Genomic DNA, 16,492 nt, shown 5'->3' with positions numbered 1-16,492 from the left:
CCAATCGACATCCTCTTTCCTTGTTTCGCCGCTTTCCCCGTTTTTCTTTTTACTCTTTTGACATTCAATTTCCCTCCATATTTTTACGCCGCTTTGCTCGATTTACCGTGACTTCGGTTGGGTCAAGTCAAGTGGGAGTAGGAATTATCTAGTACGCGTTTTATTGTTACTCTGATGTTTTGTTCTAATCAAATAATAGAGGTCTTAAATTCAATGCAAGGCTAGGATCTGCTAATTTATTGTAAGGTTTATGGCTGGTTTAGTATTGTTGTGCTTTGAAAAAAAATTATTTTTATTGTGCTGTGAGAATAAGCAGCTGTGAAATAAAGCAGCAAAGTGTTTGGTAAACTTTTTTGTAAAAATGCTTTTAAAAATAAAAAAACATTATTATAGTGTTTAATAAACTTTTATGTAAAACAGATGTGAAAAAAAACCTGTTTTTCAAAGCTGGGTTTTGCAGCTTCTTGTTTTTGGCTTTTTTCCACCCAAAACTGTGAAAAAAAAAGCTGAAGTTGAATGTTTACCAAACACAAAAACAGCTCTCAGCTTTTTTTTATACCAGCTTTTTTCATAATCACCTCAGTATCAAACCAGGCTTTAATCCATTCTTTCATCCTTTTAGTGTAGATAATATAGAAAAAATAATAGCAAATCTTAGATTCGATTTATGGCACTAGTAAACCACACGATAGTAGCCCTGAAATGCCCCAAAAAAATAAACTACCGTGAAGAAATCACCAACTAGTTTCCAGTCCCCTTTTTATCGTCTAATTAATAATAAAGTTAAATACGAATAATTACTGATTTACTAATTAGTTATATATCAAAGGGTCAATTACTAATGTTGTGCAGATGAAGATTTCTACCAATAAGGGGATTCAAGGGAATAATCAACGGTACTTACACGTTGGGCCAATCCTAATTGATAAAAAATAAATAAATAAATAAATAAAAAGAAGGAAGAAGGTTTCATGTCATGTCGAATCTTTTATATCTGCAATACTTAGTTTCCTCATTAAATATTTAAACTCAGCATATCCAATTTCATAAGACCCTAATAACTTTACACATTCAATCTTTCATAAATAATATTCAAACTCAATTAGATACAAAACACCAAAAAAAATTGAGATTGGTTTCGAAAATTGAGATCCCCTTCTTTTTTAGAGCGTGAACCATTTTATCCTATGAAATTTTTTGACGCCGGTGAAAACTTCGAAGTGTCCCTCTCTCTTTTTCATTCGTGAAAAGGAAAAAAACAAAAACTCAGGAGAGGATGGGAGTGAATGATCGAGAGAGACAAAGAGAGGAAGGGGATGTGAAGGAGAGAGACAGTAGGGGAAGAAGAAATAAGGTTTCACACGAGAAATTTTTTTTAAATTTGATCATTTTGCATATTTATTGTGTTTCCGTGTAACAAAGATTATTTAAATTGATAACTTAATCTATTGTAAAATTAACCTGAAGGATCATGTAAAAAAGATCTCACAGATCCTCAAAATAAAGAAGGACCGTAGGAGAGAAGCTCAACTCTGGTGGGCACTATAAATAATAAAAACTCAGGGTTATTATAGAAAAGTCCAATTGAAGAAATAAATATACAAAATCCCTATCAGTCAAATTGTATATTTACAGTTACAAAGCTAATTGCTATAACCATATCAACCAAAATGATGAACGGTAGACAGAGCCCCATTAGCCACCTCCATGAACCGTAGCAAGATCATGGCCGTCGATGCCGGGACGCTGACGGCGACGAGAAGTAGCACGGAAAGGGCTACACTAGGCCTGGTGTTCATGAGACACGACTGAAGACAACCCACCATGTTACAAACATAGTCATCATAACTTGCGTAACACTGCTTCTCCCAATGCATCCATTCCTGGGGAGGCTCGTAGTTCCTCTCCACCATTTTCATCTCGTGAATGCGTTTTCTCAGAACGATCAAGCTCTCATCGACCACGGATCGCGATGGCCCTTCGCGGTTGTCCCTCGCAGCTGCTACAACGACAAGCCCGGTAGTGCCGGTACTAGCACTTGATGATCTCCTTGGCATTGTTCTCCTGTGCAGTAATCCAGTTCTTGTGCACTGAGATTTGCCTGCAGGCAAAAATGGCAAGCGAAGAAGTGAGGAGGAACGTAGACAAGTTGCTTCCATGTCCGAGTGAAAGAAAATGAAATTAAAATTGGATGCGAATGCGATGAACCAATTCGATGTTGAGAATTGACTATTGGTCCTGTCTGTATTTATAGGTGCAAACTTAGGGAATGGTTTGAGCTCGAAACGTAGTACATGGGAAGTTGACACGTGTTTTTTTCCGCGTTTTTCAATTTTGGATCAGAAATTATGGCACCACGTGTCGATACATGGACAGTTCCTTGTGAATTGGGAAGGGAAGCCGACCACATGATGGGTCGGCACTTAAATATACTTGTTTTTGGGTTGACGGAGCTTAAGATTAATTCATACGAATTGAAGTTTGAAGCGTACGTACATTCCAAGATTTGCAAGCATTATAATATATAGGCCGTATTGTATCATTTATGGGAGCCATGTGTATTCCTATAAAAATAATATATTTGATATTTGGAGATGAGGATTTGAGCATAGTACTGGATAAATTCTCTTAAGCACTCAAGTTTACGAGTTACCACATTTGGTAACTAATGTTCCATACAACAAAAATAGGTGCCATTCTAAAAAAATATGGGATGAGACGAGAAATTTGAAGTGTCAAGCATGTGTGAATAGAAACAACCTAAGATTAAAGCCATGTGGTTAGTGCATATGATGACAGAAGGAACGTACGATAATGAATTAGGATTACAATAAATTTATAACTATAACATAACAAAAGAGAAAAGTCTGTGACTACTTGTACCCACTAGTAAATAGTTTACAGTTCCATGTGGAAAGAAAAAAGTAAGCGATTTCCACGCACTTTTTCATCCATCCACAATTTACGTCCTTTAGATTGTACAAAGCAAAGAAAAATCAAGAAACAGTTTTAAACATAGGTGTGCAGAAGGAGAAGCAAGGTATGCAAAAATCATTTACCAAGAGGAGTAATGAGAAATTTGAATTCAATTTGTATTGTATATAATTTGGGCAGCATGACCAATTATCCCAAGGAATACATATCATATCAGGGGGCGAACCTTAGCACAACGAAAATGTTGCTCCTTAATGACCAAAAGGTCACAAGTTCGAGTCATGGAAACAACCTCTTTGCAAAGCAAGGGTAAGGCCATACGAAGGACATTCCTCCCCCGACCCTCGCAAAGCGGGGTGCCTTGTTGGCTTAGGGTCGCCCTTTAATACATATCATATCAGTGTATGCTATCACTTCATTGCCATTTATAAACAATTCCAACATTTCATTACTTTGTACACAATTGATCACAATATTGAAGAACGATTAGAGTTTTGGCCTAGAAACAATTCGAATCTTCAATCTGATATGGTTGAATATAAAGAAGAAAAAAGAATATGAAATACACCATTTTTTCAGTATAAAAATGATGAAGAGAATTCATACTAGCAAACAATCGAATATCCAGGTGACGTTGATCATGTGATGTTGCAGAGGACAGAAAAACATCAGTCATCGTAGGACGAGTGAGGAGCAGCAGTGCATCCAGGGTCAAAGGGATCTTCAGACCCACAGCAATGCCAGTATTGAACAACTTTGCCAGAGTCAGGAGTATTCATGGTCCCCCCAGTGTGTACACTCTCAAACTTCCTCTTCGTTTCGCCTGTTTGATTGCAGATGTTACAAGTATGACCCGAATTGAAGTTGCGTTAAAACCAAAGTATGTTACACAAAATCGAAGAAGTGATGACGATAAAATGAAACTAAATTTACAAACTTTACCAATCATTCTCACCCAAAACAGGACATTATTACTGTCAAGGTATTTATTTAGTGAACAAATTGAACACCATCGCGATTTGTTCAAATTTGACCTGGCACTCTTTGTATTAACTTGAACGTGAACAACCCTATGCAATTTCATTAAGTACTCGTGGAAAACCTAGGATGTCTTAAAATGCACATGGGCTTGATCCCATAGCTCTTTCCCTGAACAATTGCAATAACTTAAATACTAAAGCAAACTAACAACTAGGAAGCTAAAAACGACTCCAAACTTAGCCTTTCACAATGGACTAGTAATTACATCTTTTGGCATCAACGCAGTATAAAGTAAGTTGTCTATCCTGTTTAAATTACGGTTCTTTAGTTGCAACTGATATACGATTGCACAGAGTAAATTCTGAACAAGAGGAATGCTAACGGACTTGCTGCCTCCTCAGGGTTTTGGATCAAGAATTAAGCTTGACCCACTTTACAGGAAGTCCACCCAGGGACTCTCTTTTGAGCAAGTGCTGTAAGCATTTCTCTTTGAGCAATATGCAGACAGTACTGAAACCTCTTCAGTTCTGTCGGAATCTGAAGTTCAAGCCAACAACCAAAACCTAACTTGAATTGCTTTTGATATGAACTCATATTGTACTCTCATGAACAATCTTTTAGAGGTGGAAGAACTACCGATTCATGGAAAAGATAAAAAAGAATACATCAACAGAGCCTAAAGCACTTTAATTTGCTAAACTCTTCAGTCAGTCACATTGAGCAACATCTTAAGTACAGACAAGACATTGAGATTCTTTGTTCGTGCATTCAACCGCCTTTTGCTAACCAACTTTAACTCAACCATTATCTCATACTTGTGGGTTCAGCAGAACCTATTCGTAAATGTTTCAGAGTCTTGTATTCTCTTCCAACTATCCATTTCCACCCACACAAAGACGCGACGCCTTCTTGCAAATAGATCATGCTTAAGAATTTCCAATGGCTCGAAACATTTATGAATAGATGCCATTTCGTATCCATCTTATAGCAAAACGAACGAAAAAAGGACTCTGATTATTAAGCCCAATAGCCGGGCAGGTTAACTTATTGAGGAAGATCCATTATAAATTGCTTATGACTGCAAATTCAGTAATGCATTCATCAACAGTTTCATACCTCACAAAACTGCCCAGCTGCTAATGCATAATCACAAATTCAACAAGGAATTCACAACAAGTTCGATTCGAAAGCTGGTATGGTTTCAAAATAAAACTACAATCTGTGTGTAAATAAATTTAATTCAACAAGAAGATACAAAAATCCAGCTTAGATTCGTAATATCCCTCGTAAATTGTGATAAAATCCAAGTAAAATTATTTAGGAAAGAAGATAATGGGAGAAATAAGCAGGTACCTCCGAAATGAGCGGTGTGAAAGCGGCAAGCCCGGGGGTTATTGAGGGAGGGGTCGAACTGGGTTTTGCAATTCTTGCAGGTCCTGAAGGTTATTTGGTTGCTGGGTTCTGCCGCAGAGCATCGAAAGGCGGCGAATTTCAATGTGGGTTTCGGCTTCCGATGAAGAGGAAGCAAATAACCCGGTGACTGAGGAAAACCATAACCCAAACCCAGCAGAGCCATCACAAAGCTCACAACCCACAAAACAAAACTAGCTGGTGTCTCGACTTCAAGAATCGTTAATAAACGGTCCGGGGTAGAACCGGGCATTTCATCCGTGTGAATGACAATTCTTACTGTTAAATTCGATAACAATGGATAATAGTCTGAATTGAATAGATTTGGGTATGAACTTTCGGGCATATTCTGTATAGGAGAAAATCGTGAAGACTTTACATTTTTTATTACACCTCACATACTTAATAGACTTTACATTTACCTTTTAAATTAAAAATTTTCTTAACACATCTCACGTATTTTCCAATACTACCCTCACACCTCACATCTCATACACCCCACACCTCATATCTCACACATCCCCACAATCATCAACTAATTAACTTCACATCAAACTCTTCATCTCTTTCAAATAAAAGAATAATCCACATTTTAAAGACAAGAAAGATGAATTAAATTGTGGTATAAAATCTCCATCTTGCCGTCTGATTTATAAACATCTGTCAAATTTTCTTGAACAATCATGTTGGATTTTAAGAAACCTGATGGACAAATGGTAGGAACTGTTCTTAAAAAGTCATGTCAGTTCCAACCAGCCAAAAAACATTGAATTTCTTATCATCAAATAGCCACAAGAATATTACATTTAATTACATCTTAAAATTTTACAACATTCTCCAGTTTGCTTCCTGTTTCTTGTATTCCAATTAGAGCAGTGCTTTGCAAAAAGTCAAATTTTTATTCCATTATTTAAATAATTTCTTGAATGTGAAAACCAAAGAATGAACGAGAAGCAAAACTCGATATTTTATTCCGTTCATCAAAATATATTTTTTCATCAACATGTTTGTTTTTTTAGGGTTTTGTTCTACAATGGAGAGTAAGAGTAGTTATGAGGCTCGAATAGTCATTTCATATTAGAGTTACAAATTGTTTAGTATTATATTTTTAAGTGGGATGTATTCAACAACATGTGGGGTGTTAATAAAAAAACCGTTATTCGTTTATGGTTTTAGATATAATTATAAGGTTCTTGATCTATATTCGTACCAGAATTCGACCAAACAATATATAATATAATTTATATAGAGTATAATAGTATTATATAAAGGAAAAGGATCCTAGCCAGATCCTTTTCCTAGGGATCCTGCGATTGTGACTGTTCATCGTACATCATGCGGTTAGTTTTCATTAAGTTCTATTTATATTTAATTTTAAATTTTAAATTTTGAAATGATTTCTGACCGCATAATGTACGATGAACGATTACATAATAGTATTATATAAAGGAAAAGGATCCTAGCCGGATCATTTTCCTAGGGATCCTGCGATTGTGACCGTTCATCGTACATCATGCGGTCAGTTTTCGTTAAGTTCTATTTATATTTAATTTTAAATTTTAAATTTTGAAATGATTTCTGACCGCATAATGTACGATGAACGATTACGATTACAGGATCCCTAAGATCCTTAAGGATCATTTTCCTTATATATAAATATATATATATATATATGTACATTAATTATTCACCAAACCATTATTTTAAGAATACAAAAGTTGCATTGCTTGAGTTGCATTTTGTGAGAAAGTTCAAAAGTTTTGAATCAAAATCAATGAAAATTCAATGGTGTTTATGGCAGATATCAAAGAGTAGCCAACGTCATCAATGTTTTATATTTAATGCTTTAATTTTAGGATAATGCTAGGAAGACCAAAAATTTTAAACTAAATTTGAAAACCAAATGATGTAATTGTTGATAATTGGATTATTATTTGAGTGTTGATTACTGTGCTCATTTCCTATTGGTTACCCATTTTCTAGTTTGCAAATTTGGTTTAAAATTTTGGTCTTCCTAACATTACTTTTAATTTTAATACTTGACAAGATTCGTTCGTTGAATCATTTTATACATCAAATGTTTAATGACGAATATACTATTTGTTTATAAGAAAATTGATATAACCGTTAACCGACGATAAATCTATTATCCGGTGAGTATGGCTATAGATAATTCCCGATGGTTAATTTACGATTATAAATATGGTTAATTTTCATAGTTACGGGAATGAGTATAATATTTCCGTCCCCAAACCAAACTGCTACCATTCCTATTCGACTCGCTTTCTTAAGACGATATTTTGCATTACTCAAATATGTTAGATAGAATTAGAAACTGGTTGGGGAAAAAGATTTTTGGAAATTTGTGGAAAAAGTTAAGAAAGTAGAAATTTTCATAGCTGAGTAGTTCATGAATCAACGCATTTTGTGAGATTGTTGAAAAATTATCAGATATAACATGGTTGGGTTCACCTGTGTGTGTGTTTTTTTTTTTTTTTTTTTTTTTTTTACAAGACGATAAAAATATTCTTACATGATCAAACGATTTAGTTTTGCATTATTCATCTATTTTCTTTGTTTAAATAAAATCAAATCGGCCATTATAGTCAGCCGAATTGATGTCCCCTTTTATTAGTACTTGCATGTGACATCCGAATCAATTTTGGTTCGGTCTCTTAACATCAACATTCACAAGAATTCAAAACCACAAACCGAACAATTACGATCCGATTTAGTTTTCGACTATTTAACTATTGTTAAAATCAAACAATTAACTGCGGTTTATTCAGTGAGCAACGTTGGGAGATCAATTATTTGGATCAGAATTTGTAGATCATATGAGATTATTGTTAATTATTAAAATATTAAATATAGATTCACATGCTTATTTTCTATTAATAATACGTTACATGATTCACAAATTTAGTTTATGTAGTATTAGACCATCTCCAACCAAAAGAGGGTCAGATGACTCGTTTTAGACCTATAGCCTCCTAAGAAATTAATATTTTGATGAACAGTGCATGATCATATTTCTTACCATCTCCAACCGAGGGGCTAGAAAATCATAGGCCAAACATAGTCCTATGACAAAAAATCATCTCTAACCGAGAGGACCAAAGAGTCATATGACCAAACATAATTTATTATTTAAATTTAAAAATTACAACGCTTAAATTTAAAAGCTACAATAACTTAAATTTTAAAAGCTACAACTTAAATTTAATAACTACAAACTTAAATTTAAAAACTACAAATTAAATTTAAAAACTACAACAACTTAAATTTAAAATCGATAATCATCATCATCATCATCTGCCATTGTAGGATGATAGTCGGAGGTAAACAACTGTCGTCAGGCCATAATTTCCCTTTTCTTGCTATCAAAATAGGCCTTACTCATTAGAGTGTAATCTAAAGTGTTACTTTGCATATTCCTATTGTACATGTCTTCTTGTATTTGTTTGGCCCGTTCTTCATGCCAACTGTTCATTTCTTCTACATCAATGATATTTTGATCCACCATTAATCGCAAAGAGACCGTCATTTCCTGTTGAAAGGCGATCTTTTACCTTACCCTTTGCCTTCAATTTTTCGGTTTCAGTTTACTGTTATTAATTTCAACCGGTTTCGGTTTGTTAACGTCACTATTCGACACACACTTAAACGGTCCAGGTTCGACCTGAAAATACAGGGATATAACCAGGAACAGCAGGTAAAAGACTAAACTGCCCTCTTTTCTTCTGTAGGTACTTGTCGTTTGCAATCCCTAGGGTTCTAGGGTTCCCAATTTCAACTTTCGATTTGGTACCAAAATTCAGTTTTCGATTTGAATACTAAAATTGCGTTGAAATTGAGCTTTGCAGAATGGCGACGAATCGGAAGAGCAACGAAGACGACGAGCCAAACGGTGCTCCGGAGACCGACCGGTGGTACAGCCTAACCCTAGGTTCTTCCTTCGTGGACCACCGTCCCTCCCCCAAGTTCTGCACCTTACGCTGTAAGTTTTAGTACCTCAGTAGTTTACTATACTTTCTGTTTGTTTCCCGAGAAAATTGAGTAAAATTAAAGCTTTGGGAGTATACTAGTCTTGTGTGAAACTAGTTTTTTTTATTTTTTTTTATTTTTTTATTTGAAGCGATATTACTATTCTAAGCTGAATTCAAAAGACGGTAACCACCAGGGCAATCTACCACATGAGAAACTAGTTTGTTTGTTTACACTTTTGCACCATTCAAAACTTGTGAAGTTAGAAACTTCTGTTATCAGTGTGTTGTTCGTAAATTTGAGAGTTTTTGCTACCAATTGGATCCATTTTGTCAAAAAATTTTCGAAGTTTGGTGATATATTTTTATTTTTCAGATGAATTTAAACCGGCTTCAATTGACAAGAACCAACCAGGGTTGTTACACAAGAGCAAGGACAATAGAGTTGCATTAGAATTTCACAACAACCAATACGGAAAACCAAAAGTGACTTTTGAAGGTGTGAGTGAGGATCACAAGAAAGACGAAGCCGTTTTGTTCTTTGATGGTGAGGGTTTTCGGTTGGAGAGGTTGCACCGAGCAGTGAAGCGGTTGAGGCATGTCAGGCTGCCTGGTGAATCTGCAGCTCCAGTGGCCGCAGTCACGAGTACATCAGTTTCAGCGGTGGAATCTTATTCTCCACCAACCGGTGGCAAAGGACCAAAGCTTCAGTCGTTGAACAAGGACATTCTTCCTAATATGCCACCGGTAAGCTTCTTTGATTTTATGGTCGTCATATCTGTTGAATGATAAGAAGGGTGAAGTGTGGTCCATCTCAAAAAGGGGTAATTGTATATGCACTTGCATACGCATTGCATATCTAGGTGGACTTTGCAGAAGAGTATTGCATCTTGTGACTCAAGCTATGTAATCTGAATTCTCCCACATTGGAGTTAGATTTCACAGATTGAGTACAATTAAAGTCGAGGAGTCAGCAATATTGGGGATTTAAACCAATTTCGTGGAACTTGCTTCATTTAATATATAAATTTGAACACCAAGACTGGAATACTGAATATGAGAAATCTTTCTATGCTGGAACATGTGGCTTGTGTGCTAGTTCTTTGTTGCTTGTACCGACCAGTTGCAATCACGTTCTGGTGAACGGTAGTGGCAACACTGTGAACAATCATACCCCTCACTTCTATCATTGTGCAAAAATCATGGCGTCAAATGCAATCTTGCTTCTTTATTAAATAAATATTTTTGTATTTTATTTGATTTCGTACGGGGTTGAAATCATCTTCAGGATGTGCTAATTGCTATTATGTTATCTAGAGAAGATATTTCCTTTCGAACTACTTAACTTATAACCAATACTGTTTAATGCTGCAATCTTTTCCCTTGTGTTAAATTGAATTTGTGAAAACTGGATTTGTGGAATAGCAAGGGCATCTTTTTTTAGTACAAATTTCTTTCAGGAATTCCAGTAATTAAGTGATGGTTGAAACTAATTGCTTAAAATTTAATTGTACAGGTGGAGATGAAAGAAATTGATATCAACAGCTCAGCGAGCTTAGGTATATGATCTTAAACCCTACTGTTACGATGTTGAGTTGTTTGATGGAAATTTCGTTCTCTCCCATTATAGATACAATTGTGTAATGTTTGAGCTTCAGGACTACATTTCTTCATGTTCCAATTGATCATAATGTCTTAGTGATACTAGTTTTTCACAAAATAAAATGATAAATTAAGTAACAGGTCTATGATGATCATCAACTCTTTTATAACAATGAATTTGTTCTTATATGCTTAAACCTTTGTTGTGCAAAAAAACCAGGCATTTTTCGTTGGTATTTTGATGTTCTAACATTTTTTCTGAATTTCATTTTCATGGCTAAACAATTGTAATTACATTATGTTCCTTAGTAATTGCAGCTATATTACCGCCTAGCTTTTGGTTTTTTATCATGGTATTGATACATTTTACAATCTTCTTTCCAGACCCAGGGCCAAAACCTGAAACCGGTGAGGATTTAGACTGTCCGCCTTCCTTACCAAATCCACCAACTGCATCTCCTGATGCACAAAGAAGCGATGAAATGGAGGAAGAAGTGGATGTTGTCATTGATGATGATGACAATGAAGATGACGGTGATAATGATGATGATATATCTGAGAAGGGAAGATCTCCTGGAAAGGAATTTCACACCGGCATTGACATTAACTTACCTCATCCAGGAGATATGGATGATGAGATTGCTGATGCGGATATAAGTGATGATGTGATGTATAATGGCCCAAATGCTGCCAAAGCGCTCAGAGGTCAGGTTAATGCTGAGGTGGGAGAGAAGCACACTGATATGGATGATGAGGTTGTGGATGTTAGTGATGATGTGATGGATAACGGCCCAAATGCTGCAGAAGCCCTCAAAGCTCAGGTGAATGCCGAGGTGGGAGAGAAGCAGACTTATCTGGATGATGAGATTGTGGATGTAAGTGATGATGTGATGGATAATGGCCCAAATGCTGCTGAAGCCCTCAGAGCTCAGGTGAATGCCGAGGTGGGAGAGAAAGAGACGTCAAGCTCAAATGATACTAGTGGGAGTGAGAGTAGCAGTGGAAGCGGAAGCGGAAGTGGAAGCGAAAGTGAAAGCGAGAGTGAGAGTAGCAGCAGTGATAATGAAAGCAGTGAAGGTGGCGACTCAGTAAATTCTATCTAGGTAAATGAAAGAATACATTGCATAGAGGTTTCATAGCTAAGTAGTTAGTACATAACCTAGCCTAGCATTAATGCGATCATCCACAAACCAATGCTCCTCGGAAGTGCGGACCGCTAAACTCGAAAAAGTGATGTGAGGTGTAATTTAGTTGGCATGGTACTAGATCTTACAATTTGGTAGGAGATTAACCAAAATGTAGTAGGAAGTTATTATGTATAGTTGCACTACTATTTGTAAATTGTTATGTATACTGCACTATTTATGTATACTATTATGCAGGTGAAATTTATCTGTCCGACCTTTTAAATGTTTCTACTTCCTTTGGATTTGCTCAGGTCATATGAGCTGTGACAATTGTTTGCCTTCTGACTTGATTGAATTAAATTTAGAAGAATATATGCCATGGTTTAGTTGCTCACGAACTTATTGAAAATTTTGACAATTGATGCACGTACGGCCCATTCTTGAATGCTGATACAGGCAAAGCCCAATTCTTACTATTGAGAGCTCACAATGTATCAACGGTCATATTTTGCCCGCATGCACGCCCGATACTTGGCAAAAGTCGAGATTCTGTTACCCGGCGAAGTTGGAACAAGAACGCTGGTGAGCGAATTGGCAGAAGCACTCGGTGACTCAGCAAATTCACAAACCCAAACCTTAGAAAGCAAGCAGCCACGACCTCCGGTCTGCAAGTATCTCTGGTCCTCGCTGACTGAGCGAATTCATAAATAAGCGATGAATTCACATTGAATAACTGGAGCAGACATTCGGCAATAGGGATTTGGATAAACTTGGTGCATATTAAAAACGTCTTAGTTGCATTCAAACTATTTGCCCAATAACGGAACAGTTTTACACATTTTCCTTCATCTAATTTATGAGCACATAACAAAGTTAAACAGTAGGGCATCGGCAAAGATCGACTCCATGCTACAGAACTTAAATCGACTAGGATAAATCATGAACAAAATTAACACGATCATAGGTCAAACAATACATCAGTCGTGCAGTGTTCCCAGTATATCCTCATCCCGATATAGCTGGTACCTAAAACAGCAAAAAATAATAATTTAATGAGCATCTAATCGGACAAAGGAAGTGAATGTCGAAAGAAATAATGCAGAAGTAAATGTTCTCAAAACTGCATCTATTTCTCAATCCTGACTAATTTCACAAGTTCTTGTAACATATGTAACATGGCATGCATTCTCAAATGTTGTTCAGTGTCACGTACAGAAATCCAAAACTGGAAAATTTTCAGGCATCACGCTGAAAGCATTTAAAAGCCTATGCACAAAAACCTAACGACGAGATATACCAAATATACCTATGGAAAAGACATCCTGATAAAGGCCACGTGGGTACGACGGGGGCCTTACGCAAACTCACACTTGAGACTTGACAATTACTAACGTAACCTAAGGATAAGTTTAAGGGCCTTGCAGCAAATCTGATTAGCTAATTATTAAGAAAAAATTAGGAAAATTATAAGACTATAAGGTGATTATAACATTAGAGATATCATAATCACTAATTCGTCTGCACTAATCAAACTAAGCCAAGATTGGCTCTAACTTGCCTGAGAAGTACTAAACAAGCTGCCATGCCATACAACAATCTCGGCTCAAGTTACCTAAATTTCTCAGTTAAAAACTTAAATCCTTCTCTGGACTAGAATGAATCTGAGAATTATAAGGCAAAAACACATGCTAACTAAAGCACACCTCTGCTTTACAGCAAAGATGCCTACTTGAGTCAATTCGCCAAATTGTAATCCTAGTAATAAGACACATACAATGGATAAAAGCACACCTGTTTACAGAGAGTGATACAAATAAGACACATACATACAAACCAAATGGACAGTCGTTCGTGCAAGAGAAACAAGTAGCATTTCACTATGTATTGTATCCATATACCACGGAAAAATTCATAAAACATACATGCGCAAAATCATGAAATGGAAAGCATGCCAGCCTTATTATTCAGTAATACTTCAAGTCATTGCATCACGTACGGAAGGGAAATCATCAGCACAAAATCTAAGGTCTAGTTTTCTACACAATTCTTCCATATGAATATTTTTTATCTACATGATGTGAAGGCAATTTATAAAACAAAAGTCCCAGTGCTTAAGTAAGTGTTTCCAAATCAAGTTTCAGCTTCCATTGTATCTCTCGATTGAATTAAGGTCAGCAATGGAAAAGTAAATATGCCCCAAAAACTATTAGAATCATGACAGAAATCTTTCAGAAGTTTATACATAATTAAAGGCAGCTTAAAGTATTGCACATCTAAGAATACTAGCAATAAGGCCTTGTGAGATACGTACTCTTTGTCACCGAGCTTCACTTCAGTTCCTCCATACTCTGGCAGCAGAACAGTGTCTCCTTCCTTCACAGTGGCAGGGATGAACTGTCCCTCCTTATCGCGAGTGCCAGGACCCACAGCAACAACTTTTCCAGAGTTCAGCTAAAAGCGTAATGCACCAAGATTTCAATTTAGAAATTAATTTTTATCCAGACAGCAAAGCCTCACCTTCATGTTATAATGCATATCTTAACCACAAAGAGTTTCTGTAAAAGGGAAAAATTTAATTAAGCAAAGCCCCATTTGAACGAAAAATGAGGCGAATTAGATTTAAAACAAGACCCTTGTTTGCAAACATAGTAGTAAAACGGAAACCTGTTTGCACGTGCTTCTAAATTAACTAAAAGCGCTTCAAATTACCAAAGCTCTATTAATCATGTTTGGAAGAAGCACTTTCATTTTCATTCAATGTGCCTCTAATAGAAGCCCTTTTACTGGAAGTGCTTGTGAGTTATGAGCATAGGTGCTCTTTAAAGAAGCAGTTCCAACTGAGCCCTACATATATTCATCCTTGCTTTGATTTAGTGGTTCAAAAATGATAATACCTTTCCAATTTCTGATTCCAAAAAGTACCCAGATACAGAGAACACTCAAAATTCGTAGAGAGAGCGAAAAATCTAAAACCCGAATTATCAAACATTCCACAATTTCCACTACTAAAAATCCAATAACACCAAAACCCAGAAACCAAACCCTACTTACATTTAAACTATATTGCATTATCTCGAGTTTCTCAGGAAACAAACGCACAAATGAGAAAGTGGGGAGAGAGTATGGGTAAAATGATAAAAGTATATACCTTGGCGGACTTCTCCGGAAGTAAGATTCCGGTGGCGGTTTTCGACGGAGGGACGATTCTCTCAACAAGAACGCGATTCAAGAGTGGAACCAGACGCTTCGCCATCACAAAACTGGAAAGTAACGGCAACGCACGCGCAGAGAAAGAATCGTAAGCAGCTAAACCCCTTAACTCTTTCGTTTTTGTGTAGGGTTTAGGTTTTTAAAGGGTTCCACGCAAAAAAATTGAATAAATAAATAAATAAAAACTGGTATCAATACTCTCAAAATTTCATTTTGCATAACAAATTTTTTAAATATAGAAAGTTTAAAGTTTAAAGTTTTTTAAAAAAAAAAATTTGAAGTTTAAAATGAGAATTCTCAAAGAAAAAGAAATTATTAAAAGTTTAACTTAAATTCCATATAGGTCCATGTGGTTAAATAAAATCCCCTACATTTTTTTCAACTTGTTTAGACTAAACATTTGTTCCTTTAGACCTACTCTAACCGTAAAACACAAATTTTAGGTTTTAAACCTACCTCAACTTACTCCAACATTTGGGCCAAACATGAGTTTTAACCCAAAATTCATTTTTGTGATAAATTTAAGCCATAATTCCCCTGCGTTAGTGAGATGGCCCACCATATATGTGTACTTTTTTAAGTTTTATATTTATAAATTCATAGAATCCAACGTATAAAATCTTATATAATCAAATCCAATGGTAAAAAAAAAAAAAAAAGGATTTAACAGTCCAAATTTAATTCCAACGGCTAAAATAATTATAAAAAAAAAAAAATTCATGTGTTTCATATTCTATCATAGTGTTCCATCAATTTCATGGTGTCGGTTTAATTTTTTTTTTTTTTAATTTTATCTGAATCTAAATATTTTTAAGTAAAAATGTTCACAAAATTGAATTATAATAACCTACATAATTAAAAAAAATTATCATAAATTCATTTTTTTGGTAATCTCGGGCTAAAAATTTAACCTAGAAGGATTAGAGGAAAAAAAACTGTTTCTGGGTCAAAAATTTTAACCTAGGATTTGGAGATGATAAAGGCAATTTAAAAACAAGCATAGCCCAAAACTAAATACAATCGAAAAAACCTAGAAAGAGCAAGTCCACAATAACAAAAATTTTATATCTGGAAGATTGCATGTTCCACTCCACCAGTTGCATCGCCATCGACGATCCGCCGCCACCACTAAGAAGAAGAACCCATGAACAAACTAAATGAACGAAAAACAGGGGTGAGTGAGCCACCTACATAAAATGCGCTCCAATAATTATACCAAATAGTGCTAAAAGCACTTTAATA

General features: G+C 35.7%; 4 protein-coding genes across 4 annotated transcripts; 1 reads left to right on the top strand and 3 right to left on the bottom strand.

The window, feature by feature from the left end:
* Nucleotides 1-1,597: 1,597 nt before the first annotated feature.
* Nucleotides 1,598-2,488, bottom strand: LOC103961058. The gene has a single exon (XM_009373564.2). It carries the CDS (start codon nucleotides 2,157-2,159, stop codon nucleotides 1,662-1,664), a length of 498 nt encoding a protein of 165 aa, XP_009371839.2. The 5' UTR covers nucleotides 2,160-2,488; the 3' UTR covers nucleotides 1,598-1,661.
* An 843-nt stretch (nucleotides 2,489-3,331) lies between these two features.
* LOC103961034 lies at nucleotides 3,332-5,593 on the bottom strand. The gene is made up of 2 exons (XM_009373540.3): nucleotides 5,269-5,593; nucleotides 3,332-3,757 (listed from the first exon to the last, which is right to left on the bottom strand). Exons 1-2 carry the CDS (start codon nucleotides 5,576-5,578, stop codon nucleotides 3,603-3,605), a joined length of 465 nt encoding a protein of 154 aa, XP_009371815.2. The 5' UTR covers nucleotides 5,579-5,593; the 3' UTR covers nucleotides 3,332-3,602.
* Nucleotides 5,594-9,080: 3,487 nt separating this feature from the next.
* On the top strand, nucleotides 9,081-12,168 carry LOC103961057 (ell-associated factor Eaf). Its single transcript, XM_048566468.1, has 4 exons — nucleotides 9,081-9,325; nucleotides 9,688-10,058; nucleotides 10,828-10,870; nucleotides 11,298-12,168. Exons 1-4 carry the CDS (start codon nucleotides 9,193-9,195, stop codon nucleotides 12,014-12,016), a joined length of 1,266 nt encoding a protein of 421 aa, XP_048422425.1. The 5' UTR covers nucleotides 9,081-9,192; the 3' UTR covers nucleotides 12,017-12,168.
* A 650-nt stretch (nucleotides 12,169-12,818) lies between these two features.
* Nucleotides 12,819-15,376, bottom strand: LOC103961033 (10 kDa chaperonin, mitochondrial). The gene is made up of 3 exons (XM_009373539.3): nucleotides 15,189-15,376; nucleotides 14,352-14,491; nucleotides 12,819-13,066 (listed from the first exon to the last, which is right to left on the bottom strand). Exons 1-3 carry the CDS (start codon nucleotides 15,291-15,293, stop codon nucleotides 13,018-13,020), a joined length of 294 nt encoding a protein of 97 aa, XP_009371814.2. The 5' UTR covers nucleotides 15,294-15,376; the 3' UTR covers nucleotides 12,819-13,017.
* Between the last annotated feature and the right edge of the window lie 1,116 nt (nucleotides 15,377-16,492).

Source organism: the organism of the source record quoted next, unplaced genomic scaffold (assembly GCF_019419815.1).
Source record: "Pyrus x bretschneideri cultivar Hongxiangsu unplaced genomic scaffold, Pyrus_bretschneideri_v1 Contig41, whole genome shotgun sequence".
Classification (NCBI taxonomy): domain Eukaryota; kingdom Viridiplantae; phylum Streptophyta; class Magnoliopsida; order Rosales; family Rosaceae; genus Pyrus; species Pyrus x bretschneideri.
This window is presented reverse-complemented; position numbering and strand designations above follow the sequence as displayed.

Coding starts and splice junctions, on each gene's coding strand:
- LOC103961058 (XM_009373564.2), bottom strand. CDS start 2,159: ATGGAAGCAACTTGTCTACGTTCCTCCTCACTTCTTCGCTTGCCATTT.
- LOC103961034 (XM_009373540.3), bottom strand. CDS start 5,578: ATGCCCGGTTCTACCCCGGACCGTTTATTAACGATTCTTGAAGTCGAG. Junction 3,758..5,268: donor TCACACCGCTCATTTCGGAG/GTACCTGCTTAT, acceptor GCAATCAAACAG/GCGAAACGAAGAGGAAGTTT.
- LOC103961057 (XM_048566468.1), top strand. CDS start 9,193: ATGGCGACGAATCGGAAGAGCAACGAAGACGACGAGCCAAACGGTGCT. Junction 10,059..10,827: donor TTCTTCCTAATATGCCACCG/GTAAGCTTCTTT, acceptor TTAATTGTACAG/GTGGAGATGAAAGAAATTGA. Junction 10,871..11,297: donor CAACAGCTCAGCGAGCTTAG/GTATATGATCTT, acceptor TCTTCTTTCCAG/ACCCAGGGCCAAAACCTGAA.
- LOC103961033 (XM_009373539.3), bottom strand. CDS start 15,293: ATGGCGAAGCGTCTGGTTCCACTCTTGAATCGCGTTCTTGTTGAGAGA. Junction 14,492..15,188: donor TTCCGGAGAAGTCCGCCAAG/GTATATACTTTT, acceptor TTACGCTTTTAG/CTGAACTCTGGAAAAGTTGT. Junction 13,067..14,351: donor GTGAAGCTCGGTGACAAAGA/GTACGTATCTCA, acceptor TTGCTGTTTTAG/GTACCAGCTATATCGGGATG.